Consider the following 24473-nt stretch of genomic DNA (forward strand, 5'->3'; position numbering starts at 1 on the left):
GGAGTCCAATCCCATCAGCTGTGGGTTTACCTTCCCTATGTCTGTATTTGCAAAAATAAGCAGATGTCCATTTACATTTCTCATTCCCCTTTCTTTCTTACACAAAAGGTAGCGTGGTGTTCCTGCTTAGTCATATGTCCTAGAAACCACTCCATAGCAATTCGAAGATATCTCCCTCTTCACTCTTACGTCTGCATCACACTCCCATGGACCAGCACACCGTGGTTGGCCATAGGTTGTTTATAATATTTTGTAGTTACAAATACTGCAGCTTTGAACAACTCTGGGCCTTGTATGACTGGAGCTTTACCTCCCAGGTAGATTCCTAGAAGTCAGACTGCTGGGTCAGAGGGTAAGTGATGTGTGATCTTGGTGGATTTGCCACATGTCCCGTCATGGCAGTTGTATCCCTCTGCATCACCATGGGCCACGGCTGAGAGCTTCTCCAGCAGAGCCAAAAGATGGCACCCATGTGTCAGCTTTCTCTTCTCACCAACTTCCTAACTTAGTGAAATGATGTTTTTGTCAGGAAGCAGAAAGTACTAAAGAGAGATTAATCCTAATCTCTCTCTCTTTTTTTTTTTCTGTGGATCAAAATATTTCCAAAGTAGCTCAGGCACAGTGGGGCTGAAGTATTTATCACATTAGCATTCTGTTTTATAACTATATGTTCACGAATTTCATGTACAGGAGGGGTCAAAGATCGTTGCCAGACCTTTTATACCTCTTACACACGATATACTCACTCTCAAATATTTATTTTTATTTATTTCTCACTTGGTTTGAGGAACTCTTTAAGTGGTCCCCACACCTCCCACCCCGAGAGAGAGAGTAATTCCCAGTTCCTTCTACGTCTGTGGCTCTCTCTAGTCTTCACACGTGAGAGATTCGATGGTTGGGTCTGGAATTCATGAGCGCATTTCCCTCACGTTCCTTCAGGCCTGGCTCTGCTGTTTCTGGTTCCAGAGTCATCTGAGGCCGGCCTGCCTGCTGTTTTCTGTAACTTTTCTAGGCAGCCTAACTTCTTTCTATCTGGATCTCTGAAGATCAAGCTATAAATGAAATGTTAATTTTAGAAAATTTGTATATATTTAGATACTTTATTTTATTAATTTTTCAGCACATAATGAGGGGTTTTTTTCCTGTGTGAAAACCAAGGCTTTTATTACCTTAAAAGTTTTCTTCTAGTAAGTTGAGATTCTGTTTTTTCTGTGCTACATACATTACCTTTATATGTTCATAGATATTTTTATACATTTATACATTTTCTTACGTATTTTCATCTCACTCCTCTTCCTCAGCATCTGCAGTCGTTTATCTACCCAACTTAATTACTCATGTTAATCAGTTCCTTAGTGTTGCCAGTATCGCTACAGGCTATGTTATGTCATTTGTTGGTTCCCTTTATTTTTCTACCTCTACCATCTCATTTTATCTTTCACCTTGTATGTTATAGAGCTCATGCTTCTTTCATTTAATTGAAACAATACAAGGTGACCTTTTTCATAATGACTTCTGTTTCCTTCATTAAAGCTACACACACGTGCACACACACGCATGCACACACACGCACACAAGCACACATGTGCTCACACACATGCACATGCATGCGCTCAGGTGCACGCATGCACACGCACGCACACGTGCACACCCTTACTCTATATCTGAGTCCTGTTTTCTCCTCCTTTAAAGTTGCAGGATAATCTCATAGGTCCCATGTTTGTTTGTTTGTTTGATTGATCTGTTATTTATTATCAGATTACTTAAAAAGGTTCATCCCATTAAAATATTTGTCCCAAGTCACCGTGACCTTGAATCAGAGCTTACCTAAATACACAAAAGTTTTTACCTCATCTCATAAGTTAGAGAGCTGGTTATCGTAAATATAAAACTACACTTGGGGTACCCCCCCGCAGCCTGATATCCTTCAAACGCCCTCTTAGGGACCGACCTCTTAGAGAACAGTTCCTGTTCACTGTCTCTCCTTCAGCCCCTCACTCCCGGCCCACAGCGCGGCCCTGCCGAGCTCTCCTAGAGAACCTGCCCTCTGTGCCATGAGACACCGTGCTAGGGGGACGCCTGGCTCCCTGCTTGCGGCGAGCATGCCTGCCCTTGCTCTGGGCCCTCCAGATGTTGCCCTGCTTCACCAAAGCCCTTCCAGCAGCTGGGCGACTCCTTTCCCAGGCTCCAGACTCAGGCGCGTCAGCTTCTTCTGCAGCCTACCTGGGCCTAGCTCCTGCCGCACAGTAGTGTTTTCTTAGAAGATTAACCAATGAACCATTTTTTTTTCTCTACTCTGTTCCCATTCGTAGTAGATCATGAAGAAATTAATCAAACTTTGGCGGCTTCATTGGTGTAGCTAATTCCTAATTCCCACTAGTATTATATTCCTTTGACCCCATCTACCCAATTTAGTTGGTTCCCACCCTCACAAACTCCCTTCTAAACGTTTGGTACCCAGCACTGATAGTTGCCACATGCTAGAGCCCTAAACAGTGCTGATAAGTAACTTCCTGGACACACTCTCCAGTCCTTTGACATGGTTTCCCTTCCCAGGTTCAACGCCACCTTTCCAAGCTCTTTGACAATATGGCCAAGATGCAGTTCGAGCTAGATGCCGGCGAGGAGCCAACCAAGATAAGCCTTGGCATGTACAGCAAGGAAGAGGAATATGTGGCCTTCAGCGAGCCCTGTGACTGCAGCGGGCAGGTAACGTGAGAGTCCTCTCTCCTCCTTACGCCTCTCTCTCCCAAGTGTCTGCTTTCAAGTAGGGTCGGCATCAGCCTTCAGTGTGGCCTTTCTGACCTTGGGCCGAACGGCTGTCGGTGCCCTGGGTCCTCCAGCTTCCGCTGACTTGACCCGACACTGGAGCAGCCTCTAGTGCCCGCTGTCCTCTGTCTGGGAAGGATGTCTGTCAGTATTCATCTGTCTTCCTTAACCACGGATCTTCATCCACGTGGATCTTGGAAAGCAGTTCCAGTGCTGAAAATAATCAGGCTTTCTCAGTTTGAGGAGTGGGACCCCAGGGCTTGGTTCAGGATGTGCTCTTTTTTGTAGACCCAGAAAGCATTTAGCTGGGAAACATAATCCTGGCTCACGTCTCCATACTCAGAATGGACAAGGTCATGAGAATCCACTGACTTATTTACACCTACCTCAGCCCAGATTAAGATTTCCTTGTATGGCCCTGGCCAGTTTGGCTCAGTGATTAGAGTGTCAGCCCGAGGACTGAAGGGCCCTGGTTTTGACTCTGGTCAAGGGCATGTACCTCGGCTGCAGGCTCGATCCCAGGCCCAGTCAGGGTTGTCATCATGTCTCGCTTAGCTCCAGGCCTTCACTCCCTGAGGCCGAGAGGAAGAAAGCCTGTGTTACTGATCATATCTTCTTAGGAACCCAAAGGCTAATCCAAAGGCCTTCTTTCAGGTAGAAATATGGTTGAACCACGTGCTTGCTCATATGAAGGCCACCGTGAGGCATGAGATGACAGAAGGTGTAACCGCCTATGATGAAAAGCCAAGGGAGCAGTGGCTCTTTGACTACCCAGCTCAGGTATGTCCCAGCCAGGACCTCCGTGGGCCCCCAGCTCCACTGGGCTCTCCTTCCCAGGGACGTACTCAGCCTTCAGGGGCTACCAGACATGAGACTCACTAGCTGCTTCCCAGTCAGGAGCAGCTGGCCTGCGAGGGGTCAGCGAGAGGGAGTAAGAGGATTGTCAGCCGTGACTTCATTCACCAAAACCTGGGAAAATGAAGGGGTTTTTTTGCTTTTACCCTCCTTGGATACAGTTGACCGAGACTGCTTTGTGCCAAGCTCTTTGCCAAGTTCGGGAGACACCAGAAGGGAACAAGGCAGTGAACCTGCCCTGCTGGAGTTTACAGTCTGGCGTTTCCTGCAGAGGCGCCCAGAGTGATGATAAAAGAGGCTCGGGGTGCTCTGGGAGCTACAGCTCAGTATTGGGGTCTGGGGACCACCTCCCTGAGGATATGATACTCAAGCTGAGATTTGAAATAGGAGTTTACAAGTTAAAGATGGAAGGAAAGAGCAACCAAGCATGAGGCAAAGCGTGGCTGAAGTCTCAGCAGCGAGGGAGAGCATAGTGCGTTCACGGAATTGAGAGGAGCTGCATGGGGTTAAAGGAGGGGTAGGGGGTGGAGGGAGCAAGAGGCAGCAGATGGGTTCTGGAGGGGAAACGAAGCCAGTTCTTCTAGACCGTGTTAGGGAGCCTGCCTTGATTCTAAGTCATGCCTGAGCCCTTTAGAGAGCTCTCAGGAGGGTCATAGAAAGAGGGAAGAATGAATGGTAATTTTTTTAAATGACCCTGGCTGCAGTATACCCCCCTACCTCCCCCTGTTGGCGGCATAGACTAGTGTTGGTATATTTGGGGTTCGCAGATATTTGGTGGTAATCGCAGTCATGGGAGTAGGCAAGGCTGCTCTTGGAAGATACGTAGACTGAGATGAGTGTAGAACAAACCCTTGAGCATCATGCAGAGGCTGAGTAGGCAGGGAGGGGCCAGCAGAGCAGAATCAGAAATGGTGCCTTTTTAGGTAGAAGGAAAACCAGGAAACAGTAATCATGGAACCCAAAAAAGGAACTGCTGAGAGCAGGTGAGAGGTCACTTATGCCATGTGCCTCTAAGAGATCACCCCGAATAAAGAGTCGGAGGAGAGGCACACTGCAGGGGGTTAAGAAGCGAGAAAAAGGTGGGGAAATGTTGGCAGCAATTGTGACGGTGAGAAGAGAAGAGAGGGGTCCGTGCTGCGTGAGGAAGAAGGATCCGTTAACAGTGCAGTTGGCATGTCGCATCCAAACCACCCCGATAAGATCACAGTGCAGGAGGCACTTACCCAACAAGATCCCTTGTGCGTAAATCCAAAGGGAAAGCAGATAAACTAGGGAGCGGTGCCTTTACCGCAGCAGGATTCTCTCTCACAGGGGGAATGATTCCCATCAGGATCCTTTGCTTACCTGAATCAGAATTTTGAGGCAGGAAAGTTTGTTGCCTGCTACTGTTATAACAGGTATCTTCTAGAGCAGTGTCTCCCAAGGCAAGTGATCCTAATGTATCTAAGTTCTCCACCGTTTATAATCACAGTCATGCATTTTTCATATTCTGTTTCCCAGTAAACAGAAGAAGTGCTCGTTTGAATTCCTGTGCCCATTTATTATTTTGAATTTCTAAAAAATGCAAATCATATTATCACATCAAATTTCGGTATCATTCACCTTGACCTTCAAGAGTAGGCCTTTCAATGTTATAGATTTTAAGAAATAAAGAATGTAGTAAAAGTATTATGGACAAGCAAAAACATGCCAAAAATGATCAGCAGTGGCTCACTGAACTAGAACACTCGGACCCCAAGAGGTTCCAGGATCACAGAGCAAAAACTGAGTGTGGCTGAGATGTTCAGTCAACATATGGTTAGCCTCCCAGGCACAGGAAAGATGCTACAAAATGGAATGATCGGTGTAGCAATTTCTCAAAGCCACTGCCATGGACCAGAGTAAGTCTTTGGTTGTTCTCAGCCAAATGTTACATTTTTCAAGAGCAGAGAGCGCTTTCCCCGGTGCATTGTAGCCAGTTCATATCTCCAAGGATTTAGAGGCATGTGGCTCATTTAACCAGCTGTGCTTGCCGAGGAGGGTGGGAAGGGGCTGTGTCACCCCCACAGCTGCGTTCTGAGCCCTTGCGGTGTGAGGAGTGCACTGGTTTTAGAGAAAACCCTGGTCGTGGCTTTACTGAGCGATTCTTGGTGCCGCAGGTGGCCCTGACCTGCACCCAGATCTGGTGGACCACAGAGGTGGGCATGGCATTTGCCAGACTGGAGGAAGGCTATGAGAATGCCATGAAGGACTATTACAAGAAGCAAGTGGCCCAGCTCAGAGCCCTCATCACCATGCTGGTTGGCCCGCTCTCCAAGGGGGACCGGCAGAAGATCATGACCATATGCACCATCGATGTGCACTCCCGGGACGTGGTGGCCAAGATGATTGCTCAGAAGGTGAGTCTCAGACTCTCAGGAGTGCCCCTCTTTGTGGTCACATGAATATCGGGGTTGGGAAGAAGCTAACATACATCCAAAACATGGGGGCCCAGGCTCCACACTGGCCAGAGCTGGGAGAGGATCATGGTGCCAGTCCGGCCTTTCAAAACTCCCATAGAAACAGTGTCGTCAGAGCAGCTCGTACTTTCTGGGCTGAGGTGGGCACAGTGTGCTGTACTCCTAACTGGTAGGCAACACCCAGGTCATCCAGATACCTGTGTGCCCTGTGGCTAAGGGGCCATCTGCTACCTTGACCACTGTGTTTTACCCACCGGCTCTGCCACTCTGTCTTTAGGTGGACAATGCCCAGGCCTTTCTCTGGCTTTCCCAGCTGCGGCATCGTTGGGATGATGAGGCCAAACACTGCTTTGCCAACATCTGTGATGCCCAGTTTCTATATTCCTACGAGTACCTGGGAAATACACCTCGCCTTGTGATCACACCTTTGACAGACAGGTGAGTGCTGGCATCAGCCACTGACAAAACTGCTGTCTGGCTCAGGCCATCCAACAGCCATCCAGCGTCAAGGGCACTGTTACTTGCTATTGGTTCACGAGTTGCAGGGGGAGGGCTGGACTTAACACAGCAGATGTAAAATAAAACCAAAAGAACAAACCCTAGAGCAAATCAGTGAGCCCCGACTTTTTGAGGAATTACTGGGCAGTCATGCACACCTGCATTCTCACACCAGCTCTAACACATGCCAGCTGTTTGACCATGAAACACTTGACCTCATTTTAGTTTTCCTTGCATCTCCCACCGGTTTTGTAAGGATAAAAGACAGCGATGCTTACAAGAAGCTTAGTGTGTAGAAGTGCTCGGTAAACGATCCCTGTTTTATTTTCTTATCAATCAATTGGCACATTTATTCAGCACCTTTCACTCTGGAAATACAGAGATGAAAGCAAGGTAGTTCCCACTGTTAGGAGCTTTATGGAGACCCACATTCTGTGCCATCCACGTTAATTCATTTATGAATTCATGCCAGATGCTGAACTAGTCACTGGAAATGACTAAAACATTTCCTGCCCTTAAACTCCGATTCTGGTGAGGAAAAATAAGACATTTGTAGATAAAAATTTAAATAACACAAGGGGAAAAACATGGAAGGCCATAGCATCAAGTAGGGATCAAACGCATACGCTGCAAATTTCCAAGCAAGTGACTCGGCAGTGTAAGCCCTCCGAGCACAGAGGGTCCACCACAGTGGGGAGAGGAGGACCGGTAGCACCCAGGGAAGAGGTGCCACCTGATCTGGACCTTGAGGGACGCGTAGGGTTCCAACAGGGTTTCAGTAGGTTGTAGAATGGCCGTTAGGGTATCATGAAATTGTACAGAAATCTGCTCATGTGTCGCTTTCTCTATTGAGAGGATCTGTAGCATCCAATAATTTTTCAAGTGGTCTGGGATTCCCAAAAGTTAACTGCCAGTAAGCATTCTAGAAAATGAAACGTGGTGGGCAAAGTCTTGGAGGTGGGAAGGCTCCAGACGTGTTCCTGGGAGAGGAAGTAGAGTCTCGATTTGGGGAGAGGTAGTTGTTCACAAGGCCGGGGAGACGAGCAAGTGGAAAGAGTACATTTTTACCCAGAAAGCAGTGATCAACTATTGACAATTTTTCATTAGAGTAAAATGCTGAAAACTGTACTTTTATGAAGATTTATTCAGCAGCAGAACACAGGCAAAGAGAGAAAGGACAGGAGAGGAAGGCCATGGTCCTTGTGAGAAATGATATTTTAATTCTGCAGAGATTCCTGCAAACTCTGCTAAGAGCTAGTGCCCTTTCCCCTTGTAATTCCATCAAACACGGAATCTCTTCTGTAAACGGAGTTGTACACCTGAGTGACTGGCTCTCCCCAGACAGGTGCCGCGTAGGTAATGAAGAGATCGTCGTAAGTTTTGAAGGGTAAACCGGCCAAGTAGAGTCTGTGCCGTCTCCCCCTTGCTTTCCTCTCTGCCTGTTTTAAGTGTTATTGCATGTACTCCCGCTACATCCTCAGATATACACCCAAATGGTGTTTAGTTAAAGTGTAATCGCTGTGCTCGTGGAATGGATAGGGTTGTGGGAAACGCAGAGTTGAAAAGCCAAACATCATCCACAAAGTTAAGACCTCGTGGTTTATCTCCCCCTGTGCTTTTCATCTTTAAAATTCATTTTCCTGCCTATTCTGGAAAGATCTTCCACCCAGAGTCCCACTCAGACCACGCCCCACTTCCTCTTTCTTGGGGAACCCAGTAGAGGTCACATCACTCAGACTAAAATCTGAATTCCTCATAGAACCTAGTAATTCCTGCCAGCTGCCCTGACACCTCCTCCGGGCACCCCGGCCACCCTGACCTTCTGTTCCCTGATCCCTTTAAGTTCATTCCAACTGAGCACCTTTTGCACGAGTAGTTCCCTCTGCCTGGAATGTCCTTCCCCGCACTCTCTGTTCCACTGTCACCTCCTCACCCTTTGGTTCTACTCTCAGTTCTGAGGACACTTCCCATGACCACTCTTTCTAGAAAACACCCTCTCCCTCCTCACACACACACGCATGCACACATGCACAGGCACACATGCACACACATGCACATGCACACTGGCATGCACACCGGCACGCACACGCACGCACAGCACTGACCCTGAGGGCTCATTCTGCCTGTCTTCTCCCGAGCCTTGCCCACGCTCTGAGAGGCCTTTGCTCGCCCGCCTGCTTGCTGGCTGTGCCCCTGTTGGAATGTGCTCTCTGCGGTCAGGGACCTCTGTTTGCTGCTCTGTCACCAGCACCCAGTAGGTGCTGAATTAACATCTGTCAAATAAACGAATGGTGGGTGAATGTTGAAGAACAAGATTAGACAAGATCAAGGAGGGGAGGCTGACCCAGAGGAGGGACCTGCGCCGGAGTCTGTCTGTGCCTTGGCTCCTGAAGGAGGAGACAGGGCAGGGAGGTCATGTGAGAAGCCGTATTTCTGTCTCCGCTCTGTCTTCTGCTCTCAGCTGGGGACCGACCCTCCTCCCCACCCAGCTTAGGATAAAGGTAGACAATGTAGGAGGGAAATGCAGGCTTTTCTGCGGCAGGGATGGCAAAAGCAGGAGCAGCTCCCGGGTCTTGGCATCTTCAACATTTGACTCGGGCTTTACGTGGGCTCAATCCGCTGGCAGGAATCATTCAGCGGGGGTTAAGGGAAAGGCTTTCCCACCTCCGGCTTCATTCCGAGTGGACCTCTCATGTTCCCTTGTCTTCATAGTGATTCTCAGCAAGACGCCTGCCCTAAACAGGGAGGAGGTCCGGTACAGTATTCCCTTTGGCAGTGAGATATTTTTTTTGCCTGCCCTGGAGTATGATCTAAGAGTTTGGGAATTTATATCACTTGGAACAGAATAATGAAGCTGCCCTATACCTGAGCAATTTAATCAGTGTCTGTGACAACGTAGACGTTGGTTTGCTCACTGCTCCACACCCAGGACCCAACACCACGTCTGGCACATAGTAGGCAGGCCCGAGATACTCCTTGACTGAAGGCAGCAGGAGGATTGCTGAGACTGGGGAGTGTCCCCACTTCCCCACACCATTCACAACATTGCCCTCCCTTCCACTGACATTAGACATCATCCTTCCAAGTGATAAAAAGCACATGACTTTCTTTTCCCGGGGGCTTCACACCTGCCAAGGAGTTGAAGAAGACAGTTACCTCTTTTAGACTTAGAAGTCTCTAGAACTCTAGTGCTAAAGGCCTTAGCGAGGGAAAAGGCAAGGCTTTGACAATGAATTATTTCTAAAACAGAGTTTGTCACCTCTTCTATGAACTAATGCAAATAAGAGCTCAGAAGGAAGCTTTGCTGCAAACGATGTGCACACTGTAAAGACCTTGACCTTGTTTTACACATTAGATGCTCTTCCGGCAGAGTAGGATGTCGTGAATATTTATATGGCAAATTCCATTTTCTCAATGACTTCCATTATTATCCCAAGAAATGTTTTGCACAGAAAAAAATTGGCCTTAACACAGAAAATCGCATTTTAAAGAGCATTTGGCTTTTGCCGGTGTGTAGCTTAAGTACTTTTAATTCTCTCCTGCCAGAGGAATTAATCAAATGGACAATCGATCCGTACAACCTTTGCACATCCATTTAAAGCAGGCCCGCGTTACGGTGCGTCCGGCTGATTGCGCCTGTTTCTTTGGAAGTTCCCAGCGCAGATGGGGCCTGAATGCGTGAGGAGGTTCGGTGGCTCAGTGCTAAGCCGAGCTAGCTGGAAATGCTGTTTCAGGCCGAACAAAAGTAATTCTCAGACGTTGTTTCTGGACCTTTGGATGGCCCTCCCCTTATCCCCTTTCCCTCACCTCTTCACGGGCAAACGCCCCTTTCCGCCCTGGGCTGTGCTAAGTATTGTTTTCATCGACCACTTACCAATTCTGAGTCCCTCCCGACCTCTCAGGAGCTGCTGCATGTAGGTGAGATATCCCTGAGGGGACTGTGAAGGTGATTCGTGAAGCAAGGACAAAACTAGCGAAACTCAGACGCTGTAAAAAAAAAGTTTGTATCTGATATTTTTATTGAAAAATGTAGTAATCTGTAAACAAAGAAAATTAGTCCCCAGAGATAGCCATTGTTGATATTTTGTCTGTTTGCTTCTACGTGTAGATTTTGAAAAAACTAAATTTCCGTCATAGGCTGTCACAGATTGCCCTGTATAACTCTGCATTGTGTGCTTATCTTCAAAATATCCTTCTAAAACTCTAATAGCTGAATTACCTTCTATTCACAAGTACCTCATAATTTATGGAACATCTTATGGGGTATTTAAGTTATATCTGAGCTTCTACTGTTAAAAGTAAAGCTGCATGAACTCACTTATATGTGAATTTTTACCACATTTCTCATTAATTGCCTGGGAGAGATTCCAAGAAGCAGGATAATTGGGTGACACATAGTTTCAAATCATTCTTGAAAAAAGTGTTGTGCTCACTCTTGCTAATAGCGTATAAGAGTGTTCATCTCACAGCGTCTTCATCAGCATTAAGTATTATTGTTAAAATAGTATTAATTTAATAAGTCAGAATGGTATCTCATTTAAATTTGGATGTCCTTCATTACTCACAGGCCTGAGCATGTTTATGTAGTTGTTTGCTATTACATTTTCCTCTCATGTGAATTATTTGTTACTGTCATTGCCCGTTTTATTACTTTTATACTTAGAAAGTCCCTGTCCGTTTCAAGATCAGTTTGTTAAACTGATTAAGATCACTTTGTCAAGTTCACCTTATTTTGTTATAGTTTATTTTATTTTACTTTTTCCTTAAACCTCTTTAAATTCTTTGGTAAACTTTCTGACGATTGAGTAAAGTGAGTGTTTTCATCAAAACATTTTTGGTCACAAGTGATAGAAGTCAAGCTCAAACTCACTTAAACAGAAAGAGGCCTTTGATCTCCTGCACCTGGGGAATGAGTCCAGCTGCTGCAGTGCAACCAGCTTCCTCCCCCGATGGGGAGACACCAGGGTTTGAACTCTGATCACCACGGCTTTGCTTTCCTCTGAGCATTGACTTCTTTCTCCCATAGGTGCCCTTTGTAGGCTGGAAGGATGGTCTCCATGCCTACACCTTGACGACTCTGGTTTCAGACCCTCTCTGTCCCAGCACTGTGCATCCGACTCCTTGAAGGGACTCTGATTGGCTCTGTCTGGATCCTGTGCTCATCTCTGGGCCAGTCACTGTGACCAATGAGATCAGTGTTTTGCCCAAGCTGAGCCTTGTGCCTGCCCCTGGGAGGGTGGGAAATACTTCGACTGACAGCCCCATCACAATTCATGATGTAGAGAAGAGATGACTTTTCAAAGTGTGGAATCCTGGGCAAGGAAAACCCACAGAACTATGTCAGGGAGCATATGATTTGATTTCATTTGTTTTTAAGTAAACAGTGGGCCCAACATTTTTAATGAGTAATGAGTCCTTTCTCTTTTTGGTCTGTGACGTTTGCTGTACTATATTCAAAGCTCTGGGTCTATCAAACTATCCTAAAGTACTTATTCTATTTCATTAGTAAGTTAATGTATTTATAAACCATACTATTTAAGGCTTATTACTTATCAAAATTGTAATATTTTTATTGTCTATTTTTGTTTAGATATTCTGTTTCCTCTTTCAAATGAACTTTAATCATTTTGTCAAGTTCTTTTTCTTAATTTTAATTTATCTTTACTGTTGAAAGTGTCCCATTTTTTCCCCCATTGACCCCCTCCACCTCGCTCCCACCCCCTCCCCAGGCCTTCACCCCATTATTGTCTGTGTCCATGGGTTATGCATACATGCATATTACTTCTTTGGTTAATCTCTTTCCACTCTCCACCCCCTGTCCCTCTTTCCTCTGAAATATGATCGTCTGTTACATGTATCAATGTCTCTGGATCTATTTAGTTCATCAGCTTCTTCTTAAAGAAGACCCTTCAACATTTCCTGTAGAGCTGGTCTGGTGGTGATGAACTCCTTTAGCTTTTCCTTGTCTGAGAAGCTCTTTATCTGACCTTCAGTTCTAAATGATAGCTTTGCTGGGTAGAGCAATCTTGGTTGTAGTTCCATGTTTTTCATCACTTTGAATATTTATTGCCACTCCCTTCTGGCCTGCAAGGTTTCTGTTGAGAAATCAGCTGACAGTTGTATGGGTGCTCCCTTGTAGGTAACTACTTGCTTTTCTCTTGCTGCTTTTAAGATTCTCTCTTTGTCTTTAACCTTTGGCATTTTAATTATGATGTGTCTTAATGTGGGCGTCACTGGGTTCCTCTTGTTTGGGACCCTCTGTGCTTCCTGGACTTGTAAGTCGATTTCTTTCCCCAGGTAGGGGAACTTTTCTGTAATTATTTTTTCAAATAGGTTTTCAATTTCTTGGTCTCTTTCTTCCCCTTCTTGCACCCCAATAATACGAATGTCGGGCCTCTTGAAGTTGTCCCAGAGGCTCCTTACACTATCTTCACATTTCTGGGTTCTTTTTTCGTTTTGCTCTTCTGGTTGGGTGTTTTTTGTTTCCTCATGTTCCAAATTGCTGATTTGATTCTCTGCGTCCTCTACTCTACTGTTGATTCCCTGTAAATTATTCTTCATTTCAGTTCATGTAACCTTCATTTCTGATTGGTTCTTTATTATGTCACTGATGATCTCACTAGTTTCCTTAATAGTCTTACTAAGATCCTTGAGCATCCTTATAACCAAAATTCTGAACTCTATATCTGTGAGCTTGCTTGGATCTATTTCATTTAGTTCTTCTAGAGATTTCTTCTGTTCTTTCCTTTGTGACATGTTTCTTTGCCTTCACATTTTTGCTGCTTCCAGGTGTTTGTTTCTATGTATTAGGTAGAGCTGCTATGTCTCCTGGAATTTGTTGAGTGGCTTTGTGTAGTAGGTGTCCTATGGGATGCAGTGGATCAGCCTCCCCAGTCACCTGAGCTGGGCCTTCTAGGTGCTCCCTGTGTGGGCTGTGTGCACTGTCCTGTTGTAGTTGAGCCTTGGTTGCTGTTGGCGTCGCTGGGAGGAACTGACCCCCAGGCCAATCAGCTGTGAGGACCAGCTGCAACTACAGCCAAAGAGCTGCTGTGCTGGAGACACCCCTATGGAGCAGGGTTTACTTAAGTGGAGCTTTGGTGTTCACCAAGTGGGCCCCTTGATTGTCACTCGTGGATGTGGTAGGGTTGTAATCCAGGTGCACTGTCTCTGGGGCCTCCCGGGAGGTGCAAAGTCAGCCTCTGCCTGTGCCTTGCCCAGGGCCCCCCAGCATGAGCCACACAGCAAACCGTAGTTGGCTGCTACTTGTGCTGGGCTTGGAGGTGCCCAGGAGAGGCCCAGCTATGAGCCAATGCAGCTGCCACTAGTGCCAGGCCTGGGGCCACTTATCAAGCCGTATGGGGCCCGCTGCTGCTTGTTTGAGAGATTTTAGGAAAGTCCTAAGCATGAGGCTCGAGAGGCCACTTGCACAGAAAAGCCCCTGGAAATGGCCCGGATGAGCCTGCAGGTGGGGAGGGCGGGGCCTCCGGGAATCACGGGGTGGGGCCAACGGTGTGAGTCAGGTGCTGGCGACTCAAACATGGCGCCTGCCTACCGGCCGTGTGCGGGGAGGACTGGCCAAAGGAGCCACGGCCTCCGCCAGCCCTTCTGCCCGGGAGGAAGCCGCCCCTCCACCTCTCTCCCCGACTTCAAGCAGGTTAGTTCCCCCCCGAGTGTCCCGGGTCCTTTCCGGCTGCTGCCCGGCGCTGGGCTCAGAGGGAGCGTCTGAGTGAGTCCGTGCCGGGCCCCTTAGGAGGAGCTGCTGGGGCTCCCGCAGCCTCCATGACCCTCAGGGACAGTCCCCGCTGGTTTCACAGCCCGGAGTTGTGGGGACGTCCCTTCCCAGCCCTGGAGCCCTGGGCTGGGGGCCTGCTGTGGGGCTGGGACCCCTCCCTCCTCCAGGAAACCCCCATCGCCGAGATTCCCTCCCGGGTTTAAACCGCCGCACCGGGTGTGGGCCCGAGGCCGCGTCTCCAGGATCCAGCCCCAATCCGCCCGCATCTCCACCCCTCCTCCCAGTCTCAGTGCCAGTCTCAGTGCTGTTTCAGTTCCCTGGTTGTGGGGCTTCTGTTCAGCTGGATCTCAGGAGGCTCTGAGTGACGGTGGTTCTGTATTTTAGTTGTAATTTTGATGTGGTTACCTGCTCCGCCGTCTAGTTGTCTCTCAAGTTCTAAGATGTGTATGATTAGGGTTTCAATTGGGAAACCTTAGTACCTCGAAGTTACTTTTGGAAGAATAGCCATCCTTATAACATACGACTCATTCCTGATTATTTATATCTTCAATTAGGTTTATCAGAAAAGTTTATAAGTATCTTTATATCACTTTTTAGTATTTCTTCTTATTATCTTGAGGTCTTTTAAAAATTTTTGTTGCTATTTAAGATTGTTCATATACACACACACACACACACACACATATATATATTGAAACAACTTTATTGAGGATTATTTTACATACCAAAAATGTTACCCATTCCAAGTGTACAATTCAGTGACTTTTAGTAACTTTACCAAGTAGTGTAACCATCACCATAAATCAGTTTTGCAACATTTTCATCGCTCCCAGGAAGATCCCTCACGCCCACTTGCAGTTAATGTTCACCCCCACCCCCAGCCTCGGGCAACGACCACTGTATTCTCTGCCTATTCTGAGCACGTCTTACAAATGAAACTATACAACATGTGGTCTCTTGTGTCTGGCGCCTTTCATTTTGCATAACGATTTTTGGGTGCATCCTTGACAGAGCCGGTGTCATTAGTTTGTTCCTTCTTATTTCTGAATAATACTGTATTTCAGAGATTTGACACATTTTATCTGCCCAGCCACCAGTTGACAAACGAGGCTGTTTCCAGTTTGGGGCTATTGTAAGTAATGCTGCCGCAGGTCTTCCTGTAGATGTGTGTTTTCATTTCTCTTGGGTGGACACAGAGGAGGGGGCTGCCGAGTGCTTTGGCAGTTTTACGTTTAACTTTCTAAGAGACTATTGAGCTCTTTTCCAAAGTGGCTGGATCATTTTACATCCCCACCAGCCATGTAAGAGGTTCCCGTTTCTGCGCATCCTTAACAACATTGCTTATTGTCTGTCTTATTGATTATAGCTCTTCTAGTGGATGTGAAGTAGCATCTCATTTGAGTTTTAATTAGCACTTCCCTAATAACGATAGAGAATAGCTTTCCGTGTGCTCATTAGCCATCTGTGAATTTTCTCGGGCATACTCTCTGTTCATATATTTTGCCTATCATTTAATTTGTCTGTTTGTCTTCTTATTGAGTTGTAAGAATTCTTTGCATATTCCGTTTGTATATATGTCTGCATATATTCTGTGGCATATATGTTTGCAAATTATCTTGGATTTCTGACCTATGGGAGTGAGATTATCAAAGAGTGTTGTTTTAAGCCACTTAGTGTGGTAATTTTTTACATAGCAACAGAAAATGGATATAAACCAACGTGACCCTACCCACTGTAAGATTAGCCAGACTACATCTCGGGGATAGCCACAAGCTATTCATAACTGAAATGAAATCAGGATACAGCATCTTTGATATTTTTTTTAATCTCTCAATTGAATAAGCGTATCAAAAAAAGAAAAGCTACATTTTATATATTTATTATCTTAAAAAATAATACCTTAAAAGCGAACCTGCTTTCTATTTTTCAAGGCATTTTCTTGTCTCTTGTCTCATCTCGTGCTCACAAGAGCCCGGTGGGGCAGATAAAAAACAAAGCCTATAGAAATCATCTGTCCAAAGAAAACTAGACTTCACCTCAATATTATAAGGCTTTTCAAACAATGAAAACTGGCCCGGGGTCTGCCTTCTAAAAGAATAAGCCGTGTCATGCTTGGGGACAAGGCTACAGGATCACAGGATCGTATTTGAAGGCTTTAATGGGAGAGACCCTGGCATGGCGGAGGAGCCAAACCTCTGAGGTCCCCTCCAACACTACAGGCTCCGTGTTCCCCATAAGCAGCCGAACGACATCGACCCATGTCCGTGTTAGGGTTAGTTGACTAGACAAGTGCTCTTAGATTCCTTGCCTTTCTCACAATTGCTATTGTTTTGGATGCAGCAAATTTATCTAAGCTTCTTTGTATGAAGAAAACACTGTGCCATGAACCCCAAAGGCACATTTTAAGGCACTAAGGTTTAATAACTTGGGCAGGCAAGGCAAGATTTGGACTCAGTCTGCCTGACTTCAGCGTCCTTGCCCTAAACCACTGTAGCATGATCTGCCCCCATCACTAGGGACCAGGAGCAGTTGGCTGAGATGATTAAAGAAACGGACCATCTAACAAGAACACAGAGGAATCTTAGAGCGGGAGCATGTGTCCCCAAGAAGGAGGACATTCTGCTGGCTCAGCGACCTGAGCATAAAGCTGACCTGTCATGCAGAAGAGGGAAATGCTGTTTCTGTCCTTTGTGTCTTTCTCATAGCTCACTGTCCCTGCCATAGTCATTACCACTCCTTAACCAGCCTACTTTCTTTTCCTGAACCTCAGTCTGCTCATCTGTAAAATAAAGGGATTGGATTAGTTGACCTCGGAAATCCCTTCCAGCTCTGGAGTTCTATTATTATGGGAGAAAATATATGTATTTTAGCATTTCCCCCCAAGTGCTTCTTACAGAAATGACCAGACGCTCAGTAGATGCTCAAAAAGAGACTGACACCCAGTTCTGAGGATTTCTTTTGAGAGATTTTTGAGTTTTCTATGAAAATGCTATTTCTGTGAAACCTTGTTCTCCTGGACTCCCAGATTCCTTGAAAGCCCTGCAGTTCCAGAGAGAAGAGGCCTGGGATTGCCCTCTGGGTGGCAGAGGGGACAGCCTTGGGACAGAAAAGGCATGAGAAAGAACAGGGAGGGAAGTTGCCTGGGCGCCACGATTCCACCCGTCGAGGCAGCTGGCTCTCCTCCTGGGAGGTTCAGAGCTGTGGCAGGCCCCCAGTAGTTCCACAAGAAGCCTGAGGCTTGAAGCGGTGAAGACTGCAGGGGCCAATCTGGAGCCAGAATTCAGCTCAGGAGGGCAGGTATGGTTAAGGCTACACATAGGACTTTGTGAAGATCTAGCTACAAATGTTTGGGAGAGCAGAAAAGCATTGCCAGGTGGTTGCAGTGATGGAGCAAGGTGAGATGAGACTCAGTGTTTCACCTTGACCTGACTCACCTTGCCGTGGGGCCTACTTGACTGATCAACGGCTCTAATGTGAGCAGAGTCCACAGGGAAAAGCGAAGCAGCAGTGTGAGCCCATGTATCCAGGGGTTAAATGCAGCCAGTGCCCAGATCAGCTGAGTCAACATATTCCATTACACAGGAAAACTCCAGGTAGAATGACAATTCTGCACACCTCTCCTCTGCCCGGGGAAAATGCCTTCCTGGGTTTCACTTCCAAAGGCTGAAATAAATGTGGGAATTTTACACATAATTAAAGGAGAATTAGGAACTCACTTCAACTCTTTTCAAAACCACTTTGGTTCTAGTGGAGACCCAGTCACCATCCGGCATGAAAGGCATTACTCGGAGTTTCTGGTCAACTCTAGATATCAGAGTCAGAAACAAAGAGAATTCATTTCAGAGGCCCCCTCAGATGGCTCTTCCTGTCCAACCTGCAGGTTGGGAGCCTTAAAGTTTACCCATTACAAGTGTACAACTCAGTGATTTTTGGTAAATTCATAGATTGTACAACCATTATCACAGTCTAGTTTTAGAACATTGCCATTACCCTTTTTGCAGTCAATCCTCACTCTCACCCCCTCCCAGGCAGCCGCTGACGTAATGTCTGTCTCTGTGTTTTCTGGACATTTCATAAATGAAATGACATAACATGGAATCTTTTGCATCTGACTTCTTTCACTTAGCATAATGTCTTTAAGGTTCATCCACATTGCAACATGTATCAGCACTTCATTTTATATTCCATTGCATGCCTATATCACATTTTCTTCATTCATTCACTATTGGTAGACATTTGGGTTGTTTTTACTTTCTTAATGTTATAAATATTACTGCTATGAACATTCCTGCCTAAGTTTGTCTATACACACATACATTCTTCTCCCCCTTGGGTAAATTCCTAGGACAATATGGTAATTTTTACTTTTTAAGAAACTGCCAAAATGTCTTCTGAAGTAGTTGTACATTTCACATTCCTACCGGGAATGTATGAGGTTTCCAATGTTTGCACATCCTTGCCAACACTTGTTATTGTCTGTCTTTTTTATTATAGCCATCCTAGTGGGTGTGTTGTGGTATCTCATTGGGGATGCAATTTGCATTTTTTTTAATGACCAATGATTTTGAGCATCTTTTCATGGGCTTATTACCCAGAGGAACATTTCAATCTAAATGAAGATATAAGTCTCTTTTAAAATTTTTTGAGAGAGAGAGGGAGAGAGAGAGAGAGAGAGAGAGAGAGAGAGAGAGAGAAGCATCAATCAGTTGCCTCCTGCGTGTGCCCTGACTAGGGATCAAACCCACAACCTTTTGGTATATGTGACACTCCAACTGACTGAGCCATACTGGTCAGGGTGATAAGTGTTTTTTTTAAAGTGTCAAAAATAAGCTTAAAGTTGAGTTTATTTTATTGTCATTGGCAAAAATAGTCACAGGAAGATTAAACAGATCAAATGATTGATCCATTCATTCATGAATTTGTTTTATAAATAATTATGAGGGCCTTTATGTGCCTAGAGCTGTGCTACTTTCATGTATCTTATTAAGATGTGTATGAAGGATGTGTATTAGATATATGTAATTATAGGTTTAACTGAAATAGGAATTCAGCTGAGGTGCATTTGCTCACTCGCCCCAGTGTTGAAAGGTCCAGAAATATTTAGTGGGTGAAGTAACAATAAATATGAGCCCCAAGAGGTTAACAGCTACCAGCTGGGCAGAGGTTGAAGAGGAACCTGATCCAGGTAGACTGGAAGGGTCGGGGGCTGGATGGAGGCAGGAGAGAGGGACAAGCAGAGCTCTAGTGTGTCTGGGTATCTAAATCCATTCAGGCTGCTAGAACAAAATACGACAGACTGGGTAGCTCATAAACAACAGAAATTTTGAGGCTGGAGGCTGGGAAGTCCAATGTCAAGGTGCCAGCATGGTCGTGTTCTTGTGAGGGCCCTTCTTCTGCCTCATAGATGGTTCCTTCTCCCTGTGTCCTCACACGGTGACGGGGGCAAGGGGTCCCTCTGCAGCCTCTTTCAAGAGGCACTAGTCCCATTCATGACGGCTCCATCTTCATGACCTAATCACCTCCCAAAGGCCTCACCCTAATACCATCACCTTCAAGGGTTAGGGTTTCAACTTAGAGTTGGGGCGGGGGGGGGGGGACACAAACGTTCAGACCATAGCAGTGGGTGGGGGAAACAGCTCTACATGAACAGACTTTAGAGTATTGGGCTAGAGAGAGGGGAACACTGAGACATGAGCTAGAGAAGTAAGCAAGGTAAGGTCAGGAAGGGCCTAGCAGGAAGCCATCGATGCCCTTCATGGAGGGACCATCATGCTCAGATGATCCTTTAGAAAGTTCTCCCCACAGCACTGTGGGGAACAGATGTGGGGGGGGGCTCTAGGATTTCCTCTACAGAAGCTGTGTCAGGCCTCCCATGGACCTCCCAGCTCAGTCTCGCTGGGACCTCGAGGTCCAGAGCTATTCATCGGCCACCTGTGGCCCTGACAATCACTGATGCCCTCTGTGTTCCACAGGTGCTACATCACCCTCACCCAGTCTCTGCACCTGACCATGAGTGGGGCTCCGGCAGGACCTGCAGGCACAGGCAAAACAGAGACCACCAAGGACCTGGGCCGAGCGCTGGGCATCATGGTCTACGTGTTTAACTGCTCAGAGCAGATGGACTACAAGGTACAGGCCTAGCTTTGGGAGGGACTAGGAACTGGGCAGTAACCCAAACCAGGGGCCAGTAACCCAAACCGTGCCACCCTGCCCAGCTCAGAGGCCCAGACAAGGAGATCTCTGTGCCCTCCTTCAGGGAAGACCTCAGGACCCTTGACCCCAGAGCTTACTGACCTCCTTATAAACCTCAGACCATGGAATCTGCTCCCACCAATGAGGTTTGCAGCCACAGGTGGGTTATTTCACCTTTGGGATCTTCCCTTCATCATCTGTAAAATGAAGAAGCTGAATGTATGTCCAAAGGTCTGACTTCCCCATTTGCCCTGGAACCACAGAGAGGGTTCTAAGTGGATAATATAAAGTTTTATCAAAATAAAAATAACACGAAAATCATATATTTGTGCTCTTCTGTCAAAATGGTCATTTCCCCCAGAATATCCACAAGGGCACACTATTCTGTAAGGACAGGTGTGACTTCTGGAGACAGACTAGATTAACCCCCAGTCCTAGCAAGAGATGCCAACAGAGTACAAGTGCAAGGCTCATGCTTGTCACGTGGGCTCTCCTCACTGCAGGTTCTCTGTCCTAGAGACAAGCGAAGACGCAGAGGACCCATGGGTAACTGCCGGTCAGCAACATTCAACCCCAGACTGGTCCTCATGTAGATTCCTTTTCAAAAAGCTTAGTAACAGGTTGCCTCACTGCCTCATTATTTGTATTTTGTTTTACTGCATGTATTTTTGTAAACTGTCCTCAGTCCCTTTCGAAAACAGGATGGCATGTAAATAAATTTAGAGTAGAAAAAAATAAAACAAATGCATTAAGAATAGATTAAATATTTATGTGTATAAATCGTGCGTATTGATTGCAAAATAAATTTAATTTAAAGATAATTTTAGAGACTGCAGGATAACCCTTCCTGTTTCCACGTTCAGATGCTTTAAATGAGATTCACGCCTGTAACTTTAACGATTTCTCCTGTGTATAAAATTTCGCCATGCAGAAGGTTGCACGATTTATAGCCACGTTTTCTCATAGCAGGCACACAAAATGAGGATTCAGACCCAAAATAGCTGTCTTCCCCATAGTCTACACACTCTAAATTTCAAGATGGTTGCTTTTATTGACAAACACATTAAGGTAATGTTTCCTTTTAAGTCAAGCTGGAAGAAGAAAGATTTTTTTCCCCTTTATTGAAATAAGTTCAGCCTTGAAGGTTATTTAAGTTTCTAGATTCTTCCATGGATAAGCAATGGCAGCATTCCTGGAATAAGTGTAATCTCCCAAGAGGAACATTCTAGAACATTATTTAAACGTAGAAGACCTGGCATACTGGCTAGAGAAAATCAACCAATTTCTTCAGTCCCACCTGGCACAGCAAATAGGAAGAGATGAGTTGGCCCCACAGCCAGGGCCCACTACGGATATTTTACCCAGTCCTTTCAAAACTGAATCCACACCCACCAATTCCTCTAAGAGTACAGGGTGAGAGGAGGAGTCTAACTTTCATCTGAACAGTGAGCAAAGCTTCAGTCATGTAAGTGCAGGCGGGACACAGATCAGAGTGCCATCAATGGGGGTAGCCATAGCGAAGCACCCCAAAGGGACCGTGATCCCATCCCTTCCTGGACACTAAGCATCCTCTGTGACCAAACTGTCTCACTATGCTGTTCTCAGATCTCCTCTTTGTTGTCCAGCTATTCAGAATTATTTTTAGCACAAAGCACACTCCAGCAATCAAGTTCATTTGAATATCACCATTGCTCAGCTTGTGTTGGGCATCATGGAGGGATACCAACAAGAGAGAGAGAGAGAGAGAGAGACAGAGAGAGAGATGATGATGATAGATGATAGATAGATGATAGATGATAGATAGATGATAGATGATAGATAGATAGATAGATAGATAGATAGATAGATAGATAGATAGATGATAGATAGATGATAGATAGATAGATAGATAGATAGATAGATAGATAGATAGATAGATAGATAGATGATAGATATAGATAGATAAGGTACAACCTAATCCATTTGGAGAGACAAGAAAGATACATGAAATAATTAGGGGAGATACCAGACAACATTACCCCGAGTGCTGATGTGTGTTCCACAAACTCTGAGCCCTGGATGCCCCAGAGTAGAGGGAGAGCCACAGAGTGTGCTTGGCAGGAAAGACACTGTGGAGGGTGTGAGATCCAATTCTGTTTAAGGTTTGGGGGAGTGCCAAACAGGGCATGTCACATTTTAACATAGCCAAACCCATTTTACAATGTCAGCTTTATTTTTTATTTTTTATATGTTTTTTTATTGACTTTTTTAGAGAGGGAGAGAGAAACATTAATTGGCTGCCTCTTGCCGACTGGGGATCAAGCCTGCAACCTGGGCATGTGTCCTGACTGGGAATCGAACTGGCTCTGTGCATGTGATGACACTCAACCAACTGAGCCATATTGGCCAGGGCTAAAATGTCAGCTTGAAAGGCATGACCAAGTTCTGTATGCAGGCGATGTCCTTCCCCAGCCCTCATTCTGATTCCCCCTGAACTCTCCCCACGGGGCTTGGCTAGGACAAGGAGAGGAAGGGGGGTCAGGAAGAGCCACCACACACCCAACCAGGCATCATTCCGTTATGCCATTGACGACACTCGCAGCGACAGATCCTGCCTGTGTGTCTCCAGAGAACAAACTAGAAATAGACGTGAACAGTGGTCAAGTAGAGTCCAGTGGCCTGAGGAACAGAAGATAGGAGCCAGGGCTGCACAAGGAGGGCAGGACACAGAGCCTCAGAGAACATGACCTTGAAGCATCAGGCTTCAGAACAGAAGCGTGATGAAGACAAATGGCATCTAAGGAAGGCTCCGTGCACAGCCAGACAGATGGAGACAGGAAGGGACTGGAAGAAAAGAAACTTTTTAGTAAGAACGTTGCAGTTATTCAAGCCAGAGAGGGTGAGGAGCCAGGCCATGGGGTAGTAAAAATAGAAAAGTTAGAGGCTTTAAAAAAATTGAATAATACCTAATGAACATGAGGAGGCATGGGCGGTGAAACAGGGAGGAATTAAAGGAGAGCTTGGGTGACATCAAGCACCCTCACAGTCCTCTGCCACAGGATTCTGTTAGGAGGCATCGGTAATGGGGGGACACAGCAGTGTAAAGACGGGAGAAAGGGGGAGCTACTGTTTATCAGCGCTGGCTGAAGACATGAAACCGGCCACTTTCTCGAGAAATGGGTGCAGTTTTAGTGCTCACATCTTCTTTATGTTATAGCAGCAATACTTTCCCCCTTGACCTCAGTTTGGAGGGGCTATTGCTGAAATACCAAATGGCTTTGAGCCTAAAACTGTCTGGATTCTTTTTGACTTTCTGTAGCATCAACCCTAGAGGACACCCAACCCTCGATGTCTGAAACATTGCACTTCTACCTCCCCCTAACTCTCTGGTCTTGCCTTCTCGATTTCAATTTCTGATCCTCTTTTATGTTTTCCAGTTTTACCTGGGCCCTGGTGATGCCCAAACCTGTCTTCCAGCCTTACCGAGGTCCTGGTCCTCTCTTCACCTGGGCAGTGTGTCTCCGTTTGGACGCTCCCCTCTCATACTTGGTTAACACTCTCCTCTGCCTCCCAGCCAGAGTCCTCATCCCATTGATATGAATAATCTCATTTTACTCTGTGGTCCAGGGTGCAAATCTTGGACAGTCTGGTTGGTTCATGTCCTTCGTTTTGTAGTTCCCATCAGCCATCAATGTTGGCCCTTCCTTCAGCAGGCTTCTCGCTTCCAGGCCTTCAGTCCTGTTTTCATCCTGGCCCAGACAGCACCACAGCCTAGAACCGCTGTACAGCTGTGGTGGGGTTAACAATGGGGCCAGGTGGAGTCCTGGGGCTCGGTTCAGGCCCTCAGGGAAGAGGCTGGGGGGGTGACAAGTATCCACCTATGTAAACTCTGCTTTTTTCCATTTTATATTTTGGATATCCATTTGGTGAAAGGGATCCACAGCTGGAAAAAGCTTTTATACCACTGTTAACATGGGAAAGCATAGATTTTGATTCCTGAACTTCCACTT

The 24473-nt window shown here is 46.1% G+C and overlaps 1 protein-coding gene across 1 annotated transcript in view; it reads left to right on the forward strand.

The window, feature by feature from the left end:
* Nucleotides 1-24473, forward strand: part of DNAH9 (dynein axonemal heavy chain 9) — a gene marked incomplete at its 5' end in the record, with an annotated part of 294508 nt that overhangs the window by 78463 nt on the left and 191572 nt on the right. Inside the window, 5 exon segments of the mRNA XM_081115813.1 lie at nucleotides 2557-2709; nucleotides 3424-3549; nucleotides 5763-6002; nucleotides 6340-6500; nucleotides 20265-20421. Of these exon segments, the coding sequence (XP_080971939.1) occupies nucleotides 2557-2709; nucleotides 3424-3549; nucleotides 5763-6002; nucleotides 6340-6500; nucleotides 20265-20421 (837 nt within the window).

Source organism: Miniopterus schreibersii, assembly GCF_964146895.1.
Source record: "Miniopterus schreibersii genome assembly, chromosome: 16".
Lineage (NCBI taxonomy): Eukaryota > Metazoa > Chordata > Mammalia > Chiroptera > Miniopteridae > Miniopterus > Miniopterus schreibersii.